An 18,868-nucleotide genomic window follows, 5' to 3' on the forward strand; every position below is an offset into this window, starting at 1 on the left:
GGCTTATTTACTAAGGGTGCCGCGGACTCATTCCCGTCGGGTTTTCCTACTTTTTGGGGATCGCGCCGCTGGCACAGGGATTTAGAAGGGGATTATGTCGCACACGATTGGATTTTGGCGCATCGGCGCCGGCTTTCATGCGACAGAAATCGGGGGATGGGCTGTCGAACGATCCAAAGGGATTTAAAATTTAAATTGTGTCAAAATGCACTTACATACACTGGGAAGAAGAAGGTGAACTCCGGCGGAACTGAGCGGGGAAGCGACACATGCAGGAACCCGGGCGGCCGGAGTCCATGACCGTCGGACAACGTACAGCGGGGATCGCGACAGGACCGGGTAAGTAAATGTGCCCCAGTGACTGCACCAGCAGAATAGTGAGTGCAGCTCTGGAGTATAATACAGGATGTGTTACTCGGGATCAGTACAGGATAAGTAATGTCATGTATGTACACAGTGACTGCACCAGCAGCAGAATAGTGAGTGCAGCTCTGGAGTATAATACAGGATGTAACTCAGGATCAGTACAGAATAAGTAATGTCATGTATGTACACAGTGACTGCACCAGCAGCAGAATAGTGAGTGCAGCTCTGGGTATAATACAGGATGTAACTCAGGATCAGTACAGGATAAGTAATGTCATGTATGTACACAGTGACTGCACCAGCAGCAGTATAGTGAGTGCAGCTCTGGAGTATAATACAGGATGTAACTCAGGATCAGTACAGGATAAGTAATGTCATGTATGTACACAGTGACTGCACCAGCAGCAGAATAGTGAGTGCAGCTCTGGAGTATAATACAGGATGTAACTCAGGATCAGTACAGGATAAGTAATGTCATGTATATACACAGTGACTGCACCAGCAGCAGAATAGTGAGCGCAGCTCTGGAGTATAATACAGGATGTAACTCAGGATCAGTACAGGATAAGTAATGTCATGTATGTACACAGTGACTGCACCAGCAGCAGAATAGTGAGTGCAGCTCTGGGGTATAATACAGGATGTAACTCAGGATCAGTACAGGATAAGTAATGTCATGTATGTACACAGTGACTGCACCAGCAGCAGAATAGTGAGTGCAGCTCTGGGGTATAATACAGGATGTAACTCAGGATCAGTACAGGATAAGTAATGTCATGTATGTACACAGTGACTGTAGCGGCAGCAGAATAGTGAGTGCAGCTCTGGGGTATAATACAGGAGGTAACACCAATCTGACAGATGTCCTCAGATCATCAATAATAATCCCTGTACAAACCCCTTAGAAGTTAGTTTTGCTTGGTCTTTGAATAACTAACCAGTTGTCATCATCTGTCATAAACAGTTCAAAGTTCAGCTCACTTATCTCTTTAATAAGTTTACTGCTTGGGGTGAAAGTATTTATAACTCCAGTTCCAGAAATCTGACCTGAGCGAAAAACAATATGGGAGGGGGAGTGTAGGTGACCACCAATGGTACTGTACAGAGGTTGTCACCCACATTTCTTAGCTTTAATGTGAGATTAGTATATTTATAAAGTATCTGCAGAGCTTGATACACGCAGCGTGTATTGCTGCCTCCCTGTGGGCTGTACCATTGTGCGCTGTGTCAGGGGGGTGATACTGACAGACCTCTCTGTCTTGTGCTGTACATTGCATGTAGCTTATAGGTTTATGATGTAGGTTGTGGATAAATGACAGGCGGCAGGGTTAATAATACAAGGGATCCCTGCTGCAGAGACACCACAGGACACCCCTCCTGCACCCTCCTCCTCCTCAGACACTTCCTGTTCCTCCATGTGCACTGGAAGGTAAGGGCTGCACTTATCTGCTGGGGGTCTTTACATTATATTACACATAATTCTGCATTACAAGAGAACGAGGCAGGAGATTAGCAGGGAAGATCATGTCATGGGGTTACCCTTCAAGGTCACCTTGATAATTCCACAGGTCCTTTAAGGAGGCTTTGCATCATGGGACATGTAGTTTTTGAAAAAGCTGTCAGTCTGGGAATATCCGAAACCCCTGCCAGGGGGAACGTCAGTAACCCTTTACACACTGCAACAAGTTAGGTGCATTCTATCTACCAGCAGTGATTCAGGTGGTAGATATCCTGTAACCCTTAAAGGAAACCTACCACTTGTAGTGGCAGGTTTCCGATGGCAATACCGAGCACCAGCTCAGGGTGAGCTGGTGCCGGAGCTTATTTTAGTTAGTGTTTTAAACCGCGGTATCGCGGTTTAAAACACTTTTTAAACGTTGTAGCCGGCGCAGGCAGGTACGCGCTCGGTGCTTACCGTGCGCGCGGCTCTCCTTCACTTCCTATGTAGCCGCGCGCACGGTAAGCGCCGAGCGCGTACCTGCCTGCGCCGGCTACAACGTTTAAAACACTAACTAAAATAAGCTCCGGCACCAGCTCACCCTGAGCTGGTGCCCGATATTGCCATCGGAAACCTGCCACTTCAAGTGGTAGGTTTCCTTTAAGGGGGGCTACTATTGTTTAGCATTTTCCCCTGTCCTGCCTCATGCTGAGTTTAATAGGGGGGCAGAGAGTAAGCCACTTCTAGACACCTCTGTGCTGTGTTCCTGCAGGTGTTGTCAGATTTGTACCTGATATCTGTCAAATTTATTTCATGTTGAATCGTTCTAGGAGTCAAAGTTCAGCTCCAGCCCCTGTGCATAAGCATAGATTTATCATTTTACATTGGAGAGCTTAGGCACTTACTGCATAATGGGGCACATTTACTTACTCGTCCGGAGAAGTTCACTTAAAGTGCATTGTCCGTGTATAATGCCATGATTCACTAAGATTATGATTTGTAAAGCGCTACGGAATTTGATGGCGCTAAATAAATAAAGATTATTTTTATTATTATCGTGCGCCCAATGTCCTGCATGTGTCACTTCCCCGCTCAGGTCCGCCGGAGATCACCTTCTTCCCGGTGCATGTAAGTGCTTGATCTTGCAACACAATTTGAAAGTTAAATCCCGCGCTCAGTCCGAATCAGTCGGATCGTCCGACGGCCCGGCCCCTAAATTGTGTCGCATGGAAGCAGCAAAGCCACGCCAAAATCCATTTGTGTGCGACACAATCCCCAGTTAAATACCTGTCACAGCGCCGCAAAAACCCAAAAACGTTAGAAAATCCGTCGAAAGTGCGATCCGCGGACCCTTAGTAAATAAGCCCCATTATGCTCTATTGTAGGGATCTATAGTGAGGCAAAACACAGTGCGGAAGAGAACCTGTCCTGCGATCCATGTAAAAGTAGTTCATGTGCTGCTTTTTCATGGATCGGACACACAGACCTGTTTTCATGGATCTGTTTTACCCATTGAAGTGAAGGAGCCACCGAAAAAACACACCGCACAGACACAGGCCATTTAAAATACATCCAAAATATCAGAACAAACAGAATATAGATGTTTCTACTATCGTTAAAGGTATATTTTTATATTTTAATCTCAAATAGATTCCTTGCCCCGATATGGCCTCCTCTAAAAATCTGAGCCGGTTTTGGGAATGGGGCAGAAAAATCATTTGTGTTGGAAGGAACTATGCCGAACATGCCAAGGAGCTGAAGAACGCGGTGCCCACAGAACCAGTGCTGTTCCTCAAGTCCCCTTCTGCCTATGTGCGGGAGGGCGCCCCTATCCTCATGCCTTACTACACCAATAACCTGCACCATGAGGTGGAACTGGGAGTGGTGATTGGGAAAGGAGGTAAAGATATAGCGCAGGCGAGTGCGATGGACCATGTGGAGGGCTATGCTCTGTGCCTGGATATGACAGCCCGAGATATGCAGGACCAGTGCAAGCAGAAGGGACTGCCATGGACTTTAGCAAAAGCCTTTGACACCTCTTGCCCCGTCAGTGACCTGATCTCTAAGGACACCATAAAGGACCCCCATAATATAAGGATATGGCTGAAGGTAAATGACATCCTCAGACAAGAGGGGAGCACGTCCTCCATGATCTTCTCCATTCCTTATCTTATCAGCTACATCAGCAGAGTCATCACCCTGGAAGAAGGGGACCTTATACTAACAGGGACCCCAAAAGGAGTAGCTGCTGTGCAGGAAGATGACGAGATGGTGGCCGGAATAGATGATATTATTAGCATGAAGTTCCAAATTAAGAAACAATCCTAGTGAAGTTAAAGGGGTTGTACTCACTCAGGGTGCAGTCACACGTCGCGTTTACTGCATACGTTTAAAAACACATTGCAATAGCTGAAGAGAGATTTGCCTAATTAAACAGCTGTTTAACGCATGTGTTAACAGTTGCATTTTGTAAACTCAAGTGTTAACAGCTGTTTAATTAGGCAAATCTCTCTTCAGCTGTTGCAATGCGTTTTTAAATGCGTTTTATTCCACAAACAGTGCCAACACCTGATTATAGGTGGATCATGGTATTGCAGTTCATACTGATTCACTTTTTGAAGCTGAGCTGCAGCACCAGATCCATTCCAAAGAGAAAAACTCTAGACATTCAATCACGTTATATTTATATTACTGAATGTAAAATAATGGATTCTGTGTAAATATCATGAACAAATGCATTTACTTCTAATTTAACAATATGGGAACCATAAACAATCAATGAGTTGTTAAATTTTGCACAACTGTCTAGTCTATGTCTTTGCTACAGATATATAAACGTGTGAACATTGGCTAAATGCGTGAAACAGAACCTGCACAGTTTAATGTTAACGCTATAGCCCTGACTACAACATTGTGGCTTTGATGTGCTTCACCGCCTCATTGGGATCCGCTGCTTTGCAGCACAGAATGGTGACACGCAGTCCGTTCTTTGAGTTGCTTGCAATAGAAGCCTGAAATTACAGAAAACATTATCTGTACCAGAAGTGTAATTGCTCACCAGCAGAATTTACCATGTATAACATTCTGATTCATAGCAGATTGGGTGCATAGGCATTTTGCATGCCAGTACCCTAAATGTGTGTTATCGGATACTGCAATAATAGAGACCTGATACTGGAACAGAATGGTGTCACGGACTAAATACCTGCATTGAGACTTTAGTAACCTATCATTGTCCCTGTGTGCAGGTCTTCAGCTCCTTTATGCTACTAGGGCTTTCAGTGAGTTGTAGGGTTCTAGTTGTGATGGGTCAATTATAAAGGATCCTGGGTTACTGAAAAAGGGGTTGTTCAGCCACTGACATGAAAAATCAAGATAACGTACGAGTCTCCATGATGGCATTCTCATAGATCACAAGAACGGGGGGCCATTTTTCCCAAAATGAACAGAAACTCACACATTTTATCACAATGTATCACAAAAAATTGTAGAAACCATAATAGTATGAAAAACATATGTAGTTTGGTACAATTGTAGCTTTGCTTTCTCTGGATCAACACTGTGGGAAAAAAATATAGGTTGGACTTAAAGGGAACCTTTCAGCAGAAATTGACCTAATAAACCACTGCCAGTATGTCCTCAAGCAGCTGAACACCTCCTAGATTATGTCTATTACATGGCCCAGTGTGGTGACATCGTCCAGAAAATCAACTTTGAAGTGACGTGTAATTTAGTCAAGGAGGTGGAGAGTTTAAAGAATGCCCTCTTTACTGTAATTGATGGTCCTGCATCCAGACACATCACTAAACAGATCTCCTATATTCTGAGGTGAGGAGAGCTTGACTTCAATGCTGAGCTCTCCACCTCCCTGACTCTATACAACTCACTTCAAAGTTGATTTTCTGAATGATTCCACCAGGCCATGAAAGAAACACGATTTGGAAGGTGTTAATCTGCTTCACAACATATTGGTAATGGATAATTAAGTACATTTCTGATGACAGGTTCCATTTAAAGGATATCTAGACAAAGGATTGTAAGCCAGGCACATTGACTTACTGGTGTGTGTCCCCTCTGGCAGGATCTGTTCTTTTAGGTTCTTATGCCATTGTTTTTCTAAAAAAAAAGGGCTTTACATTATGCAAATGAGCTTGGTTCACACTCCTTGAACTTGTGCTAGATTTCCTGTTTTGATGACTTTATCAAAAAGTTAGCACTGATGGACGCCATCTTGGAATTTTATTACATGAACACAGCCATATAGTTAGTAAGGATGAGAAAAAAGACCATTAAAGGAAACCTACCATCTCAGATCTACCTATTAAGGTAGGTCTGGTGGCAGGTTCAACTAATGAATGACATGGGAGCCCTTTTTAGGGCTAATCCTTGAGTGGCCTGTAACTTTATAAATCTTTTATTGCCGTAATATGCAAATATATGAAAGCGGCAACTGGGGCGTGGAGTTGCCGGAGCTGAAGCTACACAGTGTGGCTACTCCACATCCTTGTAGCCTCTATGGATCCTCCTACTACGAGATCTTCAGCGCGCAGCTCCTGGTAGCACACGTCCGCGCTCTGCAAAGACTATCTATGTAGAGCTGGCGGCTGCACGTGCGCTGTTCACTCAAGGATTAGCCCTAAAAAGGGCTCCCATGTCATTCATTAGTTGAACCTGCCACCGGACCTACCTTAATAGGTAGATCTGAGATGGTAGGTTTCCTTTAATGGTCTTTTTTCTCATCCTTACTAACTATATGGCTGTGTTCTTGTAATAAAATTCCAAGATGGCGTCCACCAGTGCTGACTTTCTGATAAAGTCATCAAAACAGATTTGGGCAATATATTAATTGGGGTCAATAGCAATGTGACTGGAGGGAGAGAGAATCTTTTATGTGACAAGTCCATTCAAGATTTCTCACCTTCAAATAGATTTTGCAGCGTTCCAGTAGAAAATTCCATTTCAAAGATGTCTTCTGGTCTTCTGTTAAATTGAAAAATCCATCTACCTAAATCAAACATATGGAAATATGCCATGAGAAATCATTACTAGTCCTCCGACGGGAAATGGCACAATTATTCTTCCTGGCAAGGAATTAGAAGTGATCTATTATGCAGAGACATTTTAAATGTAAAATAAGTTAAGGAAAACTTACAGTGCATGATAATGTATCCTCTGCTGCGCTGCCGGATAAGTTACCAGACAGGGTCCCGGTGTGATCAGAGACGTCCACTTGGAAATCCAGAGTTGTGTACACAGATTTAAGGTCTGCAGACACTTCATTGCAGAAAACGTAGGTGCAGCCTTTTGATAAATCTGTGACTGGGTAATGACATTGTGAGCTGCATGAAAAATGATGGTGATAAATAATAAACTGAGAGATCAGACGGGAAGATAAAATGTCCCCATGTCAGAGCTTCCCAGACCCTCCAATACTAGTGCAGCAAAATAAATAAAATATAGGAATATATATTTTCTGGCTATGACAGGAGAAAACAGAAGTGTTGGCAGAACGTATAAATTTGAAGTAAGTAAAGAGAATATTTAAGTCAATTAAAGGAGACTACACCATAGAGGCAGACCAGGCAGCTGTAATGGGTCCTCCTGGGAGATGGGGACCCAGTCATAGTTGTTTCCAAGTTGTGTAGAGCTTCCCAGTACTGAGGGAAGTGTAACGGAAGGTAAACTTACATAAATGTGTGACATTAGGAAGGGATTGTTAACGGAAGAGCCTCTCTTCACCATCCTACTTAGGTTCTGTTATTAGATTCCATAGGGGAATAGACTAACGGACACCACGAGTGCTGGTCTGAACCTAACCTAAGGTCTCATGCACATGGCCATTGTTTTAACAGCTAACATATGGTGCCATTACTTTCTATTGGCTCATGCCCACATCCATAGCATGCACCAGTATGTGCATCTGTGCCAATTTAATTTCTTTCTACAGTGCCTACTCTTTTATTTATGCCCATTAGAAAAGGGATCTGTTCTAAATATCAAGAAGAGAGAAAAATAGTCCTCAATAAATTGGAAGAGGAAGTCTTCTGAGGGACAGATTGTATAATACGCCATAATTTAATGTAAAAAGACCATGTGCCCGCTGTACTGTAGCACGGCGGACACACGTTGGCGCACGGGAGATAGAGATATATGGCGTACGGCGCCGTATTACAGGAAAAGATAGGACATGTCCTATCTTTTCCCCTGGTACGGAACGGTGGCACACATGTGCGGCTCCGTTCAGCCCCGTGCGTCCATTGCCGATATATATGTCCCCCAACGGCCGAGTGGATACAGCCTAAGACTTGCCATGAACCCTGGCCTGTATGCATATTATGGTCCCTACGTGAGAGCAGGAATAGATGTATGAGGATTTCATGGGTTAAGGTCTTTCTCAGTATAAACTTTGGTGGGTAGTTCTGGGCTGCCGCCTAAACTGCCTTTATTATAATCCGTTACTGTGTACAAATGTATGAAAAATAGCACAACAGATGTGATGCTAATTTAAAACATGGTACTTACCACCTATTTCTCACTATTTTGTCAGCGATAGAATCAATATTGAGCTTGGAAATGTAGGCAAACACGATGCCATAGACAGGATTATTTTTATCATTAGACTGAAGCGCTCTGTCTCTTATCTGACGCACAGTGTACACATCCTTTATTGTCTCCACTAAAAGGAAAAAAAGTCATTATTTGAGAGATCACAGCACACCTCTCTCCGTACATCATGTTATCACTTTTACCGATTTGTGTGAATTTCTGAAAAAATGTTAGCAATCAATGCTCTGTCTGTGTAATGTACAGACGTGCTGTGTCCTCCAGAGGACTTTGTAGCTATTATCCTGAGCAGGGATGGGATGGAACTTTCTAAAAAGAAAATACTGAAACTTTTTGAACTTTATATCGTACACTTTATAACGATCTTAAGCCCGATTGGAACAGAATAAAAGCAAGTACTTTCAAGCAACTTTACTCCAGTCCACAGCGCATTGAACTGGGAGTGGGTAAATCTTTTGCCAATGCCATTATCAGGATATTGCAAAAGAACTCACGGTGCTGCCACTAAGCATGCGCTCCCTTCATATATGTGGGAACGCCAAACATAAACCCAGTATATTGCTCTGCTACAACTAGCAGTCCAGTGGTACTGAATAAAGTGGAAACACTACATTTGCAAATAATAGGGCTCACATTCTCATGATCAGAGGTCTTCCCACGGTTGGATCCACATCGATCAAACACAGTTATACAAAAAAACATTCATTAAATAATACATTGATTTTTTTTTTACCAGAATATCCCTTTAAATCTTATCTAACATAAATGTAAACAAAATTTTACTGCCCTATGTTAAATATTTGTATTCTTACATCTACTTACATTTAATGGAGTCTCCAAAAAGATCCTCATTTTCTTCCACAAAAAGTCCATTTTCAATACAATCTCTTGCATATCTCAGTAAGGCGTACGCCTCTGGCATGTCTGGTAAAAATAAAATGGAAAGATTTTGCAAATCCGTAGTAAATGCTGGAGTTTAGAGAAACCTTCAAGCCCCCATATGAACCTCAGCTGTAATATAATGTGGACATTCACAACCCTGGGCTCTTGGGCGGCTTTCCTATGCCTTTTTTGGCATGCGGCTGATACGTGAAGACTGATATGAGTTTGGATGTGACATTTATTGTTAGAGCTCAATTAAGATTGTCGTGTCTTTGGCTGTAAAAGTGGATTAAATGGATTATTACGACAGCTGAAATATGATAACGGTAATGTCTGGGATGATAACTAGAGATGAGCGAACATGCTCGTCCGAGCTTGATGCTCGGTCGAGCATTAGGGTACTCGAAACTGCTCGTTGCTCGGACGAATACTTCGCCCGCTCGAGAAAATGGCAGCTCCCGCCGTTTTGCTTTTTGGCGGCCAGAAACAGAGCCAATCACAAGCCAGGAGACTCTGCACTCCACCCAGCATGACGTGGTACCCTTACACGTCGATAGCAGTAGTTGGCTGGCCAGATCAGGTGACCCTGGGATAGACTAGCCGCTGCCCGCGCTGCTCGGATCATTCTGTGTCTGGATGCCGCTAGGGAGAGAGCTGCTGCTGGTCAGGGAAAGCGTTAGGGTGTTCTATTAGCTTACTGTTAGGCAGGAGTGATTCTCCAAGAACCCAACAGCCCTTCTTAGGGCTACAATAACGTTCTACTTTTTTTATTTTAATTTGCATCTAGTACCATTTTGTGAGGAATTAGCAGGGGGACTTGCTACCGTTGTGTTTAGCTCTTAGTGGCACACATATCCATAGCAAAGACCGAAGTGGGAAAATTTAGTAGGGGTTGGATTTCAATTAGGCACTAACTCAGTGTCATCTCATCTGGCATAGTAGTGTGCTTTGATACTTGGCTAGAAAATAGCCATAGGAGAATACAAAGAGCTTACTTACGCGTACAGTAGCGTTCTATATATTTGATTTCTGGTTGATCTGCTGGTGGCTGTACTTTCTGCAGTGCATGTACTAGCCAATTCTGAGCAATTTGTAGTGAGACTTGCGACCGCTGTGTTCTGCGCTTAGTGACGCACATATCCATAGCAAAGACCGAAGTGGGAAAATTTAGTAGGGGTTGGATTTCAATTAGGCACTAACTCAGTGTCATCTCATCTGGCATAGTAGTGTGCTTTGATACTTGGCTAGAAAATAGCCATAGCAATAGGATAGCATTGTTTGGTTTTAAAAACTCAAAAAAAAAAAAAAACACAAAAAAAAACAAAAAACACAAAAAAAAACAAAAAACACAAAAAAAAACAAAAAAAAGTTAAAAAAAAAATAAAGTTATAACTCTCATTTTAAAAATGTTTAACCCGAGGGCTAGGGGTAGAGGACGAGGGCGGGGACGTGGGCGTCCAACTACTGCAGGGGTCAGAGGCCGTGGTCCTGGGCGGGGTGAGACACCACCTGCTGATGAGGGAGCAGGGGAACGCCGCAGAGCTACACTCCCTAGGTTCATGTCTGAAGTTACTGGGACTCGTGGTAGAGCACTGTTGAGGCCAGAACAGTGCGAACAGGTGATGTCGTGGATTGCTGACAATGCTTCGAGCAATTTGTCCACCACCAGTCAGTCTTCCACGCAGTCCACCCATGTCACCGAAATCGACACTCCTCCAGCTCCTGCACCTCAGCCTCCTCCCCCCCAGTCTGCCCCCTCCCAGGAAAATTTGCCATTTGAACCGGCATACTCTGAGGAACTGTTTTCTGGACCCTTCCCACAGTCACAAACCACTTGTCCGGTTGCTGCTGAGCAATTTTCCGATGCCCAGGTTTTCCACCAGTCACAGTCTGTGGGTGATGATGACCTTCTTGACGTAGTGGAAGCGTGTAAAGAGGTGTCCGACGATGAGGAGACACGGTTGTCAGACAGTGGGGAAGTTGTTGTCAGGGCAGGAAGTCCGAGGGGGGAGCAGACTGAGGGATCGGAGGATGATGAGGTGACAGACCCAAGCTGGGTTGAGAGGCCGGGTGAACACAGTGCTTCTGAGACGGAGGAGAGTCCTCGACCAGAACAGGTTGGAAGAGGCAGTGGTGGGGCCAGACGGAGAGGCAGGGCCAGAGCTGGTGCATCAGCGCCAAATTTGTCAACTAGTGAAGCTCCCGTGGCGAGGGCTCTTGCGGCGAGGGCTAGATCTTCAGAAGTCTGGAGGTTCTTTAAGGAAACACCGGATGACCGACGGACTGTGGTGTGCAACATTTGCCAAACCAGGCTCAGCAGGGGTTCCACCACTACTAGCTTAACTACCACCAGTATGCGCAGGCATATGAATGCTAAGCACCCCACTCAGTGGCAACAAGCCCGTTCACCTCCGGCCGTGCACACCACTGCTCCTTCCCCTGTGTCAGCTGCTAGTCAGCCCCCTGCCCAGGACCCTGCCACAAAAACCCCATCGTCGCCTCCACGATCCTCCACAGCATCCACCAGTGTTCAGCTCTCCATACCCCAGACGCTGGAGCGGAAACGCAAATATAGTGCAACCCACCCGCACGCCCAAGCCCTTAATGTGCACATCTCCAGATTGCTTAGCCTGGAGATGCTGCCCTATAGGCTAGTAGAGACCGAGGCCTTTCGCAACCTCATGGCGGCGGCCGCCCCTCGGTATTCGGTCCCCAGCCGCCACTACTTTTCCCGATGTGCCGTCCCAGCCCTGCACCAGCACGTGTCAGACAACATCATCCGTGCCCTGACCAACGCCGTTTCTGACAAGGTCCACCTGACCACGGACACGTGGACGAGTGCTGCCGGGCAGGGCCACTATATATCGCTGACGGCACATTGGGTTAACTTGGTGGAGGCTGGGACCGAGTCTGACCCTGGGGCTGCTCATATACTGCCGACGCCGAGGATTGCGGGGCCTACCTCGGTCCAGGTGTTTCAGGCCTACTATGCCTCCTCCTCCTCCCACCCCTCCTCCACCTCCTCCTCCGAACTACCATCCGTGGGCACGGCGCCATCAGTCGGTAGCTCTAGGCACAGCAGCAGTGCCGTCGCTAAGCGACAGCAGGCGGTGCTCAAACTGCTGAGCCTAGGCGACAAAAGGCACACCGCCCAAGAGCTATTACAGGGCATCACGGCGCAGACTGATCTGTGGCTGGCACCGCTGAACCTCAAGCCGGGAATGGTTGTGTGTGACAACGGCCGTAACCTGGTGGCGGCTCTGCAACTCGGCAGACTGACACATGTGCCATGCCTGGCCCATGTGTTAAATCTGATAGTTCAGCGTTTCCTCAAGACATACCCAAATCTTTCTGATTTGCTCACGAAGGTGCGCCGCATCTGTGCGCATTTCAGGAAGTCCAGCCCAGATGCTGCCACTCTCAGGGCAGCGCAGCGCCGCCTCCAACTGCCCGCTCACCGACTGTTGTGCGACGTGCCCACGAGGTGGAATTCAACACTGACCATGTTATCCAGAGTTTACCAGCAGCGCAGAGCGATTGTAGACTGCCAGATGTCAACTTCCACCAGAACTGGTAGTCAGGTCAGTCAGCTTCCTCAAGTCTACAATGAGGAGTGGACGTGGATGTCTGATATCTGTCAGGTGCTGAGTAACTTTGAGGAGTCAACACAGATGGTCAGTGGCGATGCCGCCATCATCAGCCTCACCATCCCGCTGCTTGGCCTGTTGAAAAACTCTCTGGTCAGCATGAAGTCGGAAGCTTTGCGCTCGTCACAAGAGACAGGGGAAGAATATTCCCTTGTTGATAGCCAAAGCACCCTCAGGTCTGTTTCTCAGCGCATATCGGAGGAGGTGGAGGTGGAGGAGGATGAGGAGGAAGAGGAGGAGAATGTTGGCGAGACACAAGAGGGGAGCATTGCTCAGACCTTCACTGTTCAGCGTGTATGGGCAGAAGAAGAGGAGTTGGAGGAGTTGGAGGAGGAGGAAATGGACAGTCAGGCCAGTGAGGGGAGTGAATTCTTACGCGTTGGTACTCTGGCGCATATGGCAGATTTCATGCTAGGCTGCCTATCCCGTGACCCTCGCGTTCAAAGAATTTATTCCAGCACCGATTACTGGGTGTTCACTCTCCTGGACCCACGGTACAAGCAAAATCTTCCCACTCTCATCCCTGCAGAGGAAAGGAGTGTGAGAATGCATGAATACCAGCAGGCCCTGGTGCACAAGCTGAAACAGTATTTCCCTTCTGACAGCGCTAGCGGCAGAGTGCGTAGTTCTGCGGGACAAGTAGCGAGGGAGAGTAGGCGAGCAGGCAGCTTGTCCAGCACTGGCAAGGGTACGCTTTACAAGGCTTTTGCCAGCTTTATGTCACCCCAGCAAGACACTGTCACCTGTCCCCAGTCTCGGCAGAGTAGGGCTGATCTTTACAGAAAGATGGTGAGGGAGTACGTAGCTGACCATACCATCGTCCTAAATGATCACACAGCTCCCTACAACTACTGGGTTTCAAAGCTGGACATGTGGCACGAACTGGCGCTGTACGCCTTGGAGGTTCTTGCCTGCCCTGCCGCTAGCGTCTTGTCCGAGCGGGTTTTCAGTGCAGCTGGTGGCATCATCACCGATAAGCGTACACGCCTGTCGACTGACAGCGCTGACAGGCTGACGCTTATTAAAATGAATAAAGGCTGGATTTCTCAGAATTTCCAATCTCCACCAGGTGAAGGAAGCTCAACCTGAATAATTGATCCACTCCTCCTCCTCCTCCTCATTTTCCTCCTTCTCCTCCTCTTTGTACAGTAAAGCAGAGGAAAATGGCTATTTTTTGACAGGGCCCACTGGCTCTTGGTATAGTACTTCATGCATTTAATTTTTCTGGAGGGCCACCTACCCGGTCCTCTGTTTGAAACAATTTTTGTGAGTGCCACATACAGGCACTCAATCTATTCCATTTTTCTGGAGGGCCACCTACCCGGTCCTCTGTTTTAAAAAATTTTTGGGACTGCCACATACAGGCACTCAATCTATTCCATTTTACTGGAGGGCCACCTACCTGCTCCTCTGGTTTGAACAATTTTTGGGACTGCCACATACAGGCACTCAATCTATTCCATTTTACTGCAGGGCCACCTACCTGCTCCTCTGGTTTGAACAATTTTTGGGACTGCCACATACAGGCACTCAATCTATTCCATTTTACTGGAGGGCCACCTACCTGCTCCTCTGGTTTGAAAAATGTTTGGGACTGCCACATACAGGCACTCAATCTATTCCATTTTACTGGAGGGCCACCTACCTGCTCCTCTGGTTTGAAACATTTTTGGGACTGCCACATACAGGCACTCAATCTATTCCATTTTACTGGAGGGCCACCTACCTGCTCCTCTGGTTTGAACAATTTTTGGGACTGCCACATACAGGCACTCAATCTATTCCATTTTACTGGAGGGCCACCTACCTGCTCCTCTGGTTTGAACAATTTGTGGGACTGCCACATACAGGCACTCAATCTATTCCATTTTACTGGAGGGCCACCTACCTGCTCCTCTGGTTTGAAAAATGTTTGGGACTGCCACATACAGGCACTCAATCTATTCCATTTTACTGGAGGGCCACCTACCTGCTCCTCTGGTTTGAAACATTTTTGGGACTGCCACATACAGGCACTCAATCTATTCCATTTTACTGGAGGGCCACCTACCTGCTCCTCTGGTTTGAAAAATGTTTGGGACTGCCACATACAGGCACTATCCAAATTAAATTGTCTCCATAGCAGCCTCCACACGTTGTCTCCATTGCTACCTCCAAAAGTCGTCCATATAGCTGCCTCCATACATCGTCCCTTTATCAAACGAGGTGTGTCAGGCAGAAATTTGGGTTGTTTTCATGGATTCCACATCAAAGTTGTTAACTTTGTCGCCACCCTGCTGTGTTATCCACAAAATATACTGGCAAACTTTTACCATTTAGGGATATTATTTCAGCGCTTCTTGCGCAGCTGTTTACATTCCCCTCACCCGGCATATCCTAAACTTATAAGAACGCTACTACACTTGATCTTATACAAAAGGTTCTTAGAAGTGCTGTTTGGGGAGTAGCCTATAGACAGGGGCTTGGATTGGCGAAAGCTCGCCTGGCAGCGGAGCACCAGCTCCATGTTAAGATCCAACTAACATAGTTTTAACTGCAGCACCTTTAATCTACTACTAGTTCACTGCCTCCATACATGGTCCCCTTATCAAACGAGCTGTGTCAGGCAGAATTTTGGGTTGTTTTCATGGCTTCCATGTTAACTTTGTCGCCACCCTGCTGTGTAATCCACAAAATATACTGGCAAACTTTTATCATGTACCGATATTATTTGAGCGCTTCTTGCTCACCTCCTTTGGTTCCTCTCTGCCACCCATTGGTTTGAAGCCCGAGTCCAATTAGGGTATGTCGCCATGCCACTCTCTAGCCTGCTGCCGCTGCCTCTGCATGCCGTCCCCTATAGTGTCAGGGTCAATTATTGGATGTTTTAGATGCTATCTAGCCTCATTCTGTCACTCTGTCATGGCCATGCTGTTGCCCATAATTTTGGCATAATGGTGCGATTAAGCAGCCTCAGAGGCATCCATGCATGCTGCCCCTGCTGTTTCCTGTCCATTTCCGTGGTGTTTCCATCCTTTTCTGAGGTTCCCAGGTGTTTGGCCAAGCTTCCCTGTGCAGAGCCTTGGTCCCCTTGAAAAATGCTCGAGTCTCCCATTGACTTCAATGGGGTTCGTTATTCGAGACGAGCACTCGAGCATCGGGAAAAGTTCGTCTCGAATAACGAGCACCCGAGCATTTTAGTGTTCGCTCATCTCTAATGATAACCTTTGTGTCATTCATATATCAAGACTCACCTCTGGAGCCCAAATACAATTACTAAGGGAGGAATTTCTTATCATTAAAACTGGTGGCATATTACTAGAAGATGAGACTTACCTCTGGGACCCCCCCACACAAACTGTGAGTGAAGGGGCCACAGTAATTCTGTAGTATTGCACTCCCTCCTCGAGGGCTGTATGTCAGACTATGTAGGGACACAACTCATTAACCAGGAGAATAGTTAGGCCATATTGCACATATATCAATATATTTCTGTGCAGTGTTTAACTAGGGCTCCTTGGGTCCATTAGGCAAAATTATTCTGGAGCCCCATTCACGATTAACTTAAGTGAAATAGAAAATTGTAGCCTCCACATTCCGTTGTCTTCTCTGGAACATTTGGGGCCCTGTATTGATTTAGATCCGGAACTCTCTGGGACTATAGTGGATTGGCCCAACTCTATTTCCAGGATGTGACAACCATTTTTGTCATATGAAGTATTTGCTAAAACATGTCAGAAAAGATGATGGTCAACTTAAACCCACAGAAGACCCTTACCTGGGTTGGTTGTAAAAATAGTCTTTGATATAACTGTGGCAACCATTGAATTCCGGAAGGAATCGTAATTTATGCGCATCTCTGATGCAAACAGAACTAGACCAAATGAAATACATTGTGATTATCTCCAAAGCAATGTGTAACATATCATAGAAGTCAATTTATGGCAGGGTTCTAATGAGGGTTGTGAACACTGTTTTAATCAGAAGAGAATAGAGTCACCTCTCCGTGAGGCTGGGCCACCAGGCAGCTCCGGGGACCCCTGTTCTTCACACAATGAGTGTGTTGCTGCTTAGTCTGTTGCACCACATTTATTATACTGCAGCATGAACAAAATGCACCAAAAAAAGAAGAGAAATGTATATATATCTACCTGTTTCTCTTGGAATCCAGGTCTGTGCCAATTGGATGGATGCATTATCCCAGCTGTAGATCCACAAAGGCAGAACAGTGTACATTCAGTGAAACAATATCTCAACAATCACAACCAAGCTAACAAATGTACGGATGATATAGATGAGTGGCCAAATGACTTCAGTTGTACATTATAATCTGTGACCATTAAGACGTATAGACCTGCATGCAGAAAACGAATTTTTACTCTAAACTTAAGATCTAACAAATACTGTTAGAGGAAATCTACCATCAAGATCCATCCTGATAAAACAGGGACACTTACTCATAGATCCAAGCACCGTGATTGGGGTAATCTTCCTTTATTTATTAATTATCTATGGCCTCCTTCCTTATAAAATCAACTTATGAAAATTATGCTAATAAGTCAGAAGGACTCTGGAGGTGTTACAGAGACCCTTTGTGCTGTACCTTCAGAAGCTGTTACTCTGTGCAGGAGTATGTCTCACCCTCCACCTTACCATTAACATAATTTTAAAAGTTGAATTTAGAAGGAAGGAGGCCATGGATAACAAATATAATACAATTACCACAGTCACAGCCCCTGGATCAGTGAGTAATATCCCTGGTTTAAGATGATGGATTATCTTGGTAGATTTCCTTTAAGGCGGTCCATCACCCTGAAGTCATGAAAGGGGTTGTCCAAGTGTGCAGTTCCTTTACATGTAGCCCCAACAACAGCCATTACCCCTCACATTCCATAAGTTGTAGCTGTCATAAACACATTTATCCCTGTGACTGTATGAAAATCATCATTCCTTTATTTGAAGTGCTTTGTTATACTTGGAAATCTATACAAAGGTTGAAAATACAAGTAATAGAGGTTTTTGCACTGTTCATTTCCATGCTAATAAACCCTGGCTTCAGGCTCATTTTTTCTTTTTCTAGCTGCACAATAGAGAGATACGGACTCCATAAAATAGCACTTTTTTTATTGGTCGTATTCCTCCTGATTTGATGAGGGTTTGGCAGAGCTGCTACTGCTGTAACTTATACAGACTTTTCACTGCTTCTCATATTACTTTGGAAGAAACTTTTCTAGCGTTGAATCATAATTTTATTCAAGCTTGAAGATGGTGACAAAACAAGAACTATTATCGTATTTTCATTTCTTCTAAACTGTCTTGAAATATTCACCATATAAAATGCTATCACGGCTTTAGGGAATTTTAGTGCTTTTCTATACAATTCAGAAAGAACCCTCCACTCAGAAAATAAAATTTGACCATACCTTAGGTGTGAGTAGTAAAATACCCGGAGGGCTACATTTTACTCTGGTTAATATGGTTCTTTATTCCTTTCAAAGAATGGTCTCCAATCTCTACAGGGAAGCTTTAAATAACACAGAGATATCCCCAATCCACTGGCCTGCCCAATCCATTGCCCTGCCCAATCCATACACATTTTCCAGAATAAGGAGAAATAATAGCACTATGCAGTGCTAAACAGCAATACCTTGCAGTGCTGGCATAATATGGCCATGTAGGTTTCACAGCTATGTATAATAATGTTGTGCCACCACTTCAAAGTACTGAAAGAGCTAAGAGCTGCGCAATAAATAAGTGGGTTTTGGTTGTAGTTTGGGCACTCGGTCTCTGGAAGGTTCACTATTTCTGCTCTATACTATGTACTCACCAGATCATTGCAAATGAGTCAACGGTGTCATCAAAAAGCTTCACCTCACATCTCTGGCCTTTTCTTTTGTCAGAGGTGGTAAATGTCTTCATTTCTCCCACCTGGTCAACAACATAAATTCCTTCATTCATTCTCTACCGTATGTCAGGATTGTTCAATATATAC

The 18,868-nt window shown here is 45.2% G+C and overlaps 2 protein-coding genes across 4 annotated transcripts in view; one reads left to right on the top strand and one right to left on the bottom strand.

Moving 5' to 3' along the window:
- Positions 1-1,581: 1,581 nt before the first annotated feature.
- Positions 1,582-4,844, top strand: FAHD1 (fumarylacetoacetate hydrolase domain containing 1). Its single transcript, XM_072119971.1, has 2 exons — positions 1,582-1,795; positions 3,455-4,844. Exons 1-2 carry the CDS (start codon positions 1,679-1,681, stop codon positions 4,130-4,132), a joined length of 795 nt encoding a protein of 264 aa, XP_071976072.1. The 5' UTR covers positions 1,582-1,678; the 3' UTR covers positions 4,133-4,844.
- The window catches only part of MEIOB (meiosis specific with OB-fold), a 36,410-nt gene continuing 22,018 nt past the window's right edge, over positions 4,477-18,868 (bottom strand). For all 3 annotated transcript variants that reach the window (XM_072119968.1, XM_072119969.1, XM_072119970.1), the window contains 8 exons: positions 18,704-18,804; positions 17,028-17,080; positions 16,655-16,750; positions 9,191-9,292; positions 8,327-8,480; positions 6,957-7,143; positions 6,723-6,809; positions 4,477-4,815 (listed from right to left, as the gene is read on the bottom strand). In XM_072119968.1, coding sequence (XP_071976069.1) covers positions 4,708-4,815; positions 6,723-6,809; positions 6,957-7,143; positions 8,327-8,480; positions 9,191-9,292; positions 16,655-16,750; positions 17,028-17,080; positions 18,704-18,804 — 888 coding nt within the window. In that variant the 3' untranslated portion in view covers positions 4,477-4,707. The remainder of the gene's footprint in view (positions 4,816-6,722; positions 6,810-6,956; positions 7,144-8,326; positions 8,481-9,190; positions 9,293-16,654; positions 16,751-17,027; positions 17,081-18,703; positions 18,805-18,868) is intronic.

The sequence above is a fragment of the Engystomops pustulosus genome, chromosome 8 (assembly GCF_040894005.1).
Source record: "Engystomops pustulosus chromosome 8, aEngPut4.maternal, whole genome shotgun sequence".
Taxonomy (NCBI): Eukaryota; Metazoa; Chordata; class Amphibia; order Anura; family Leptodactylidae; genus Engystomops; species Engystomops pustulosus.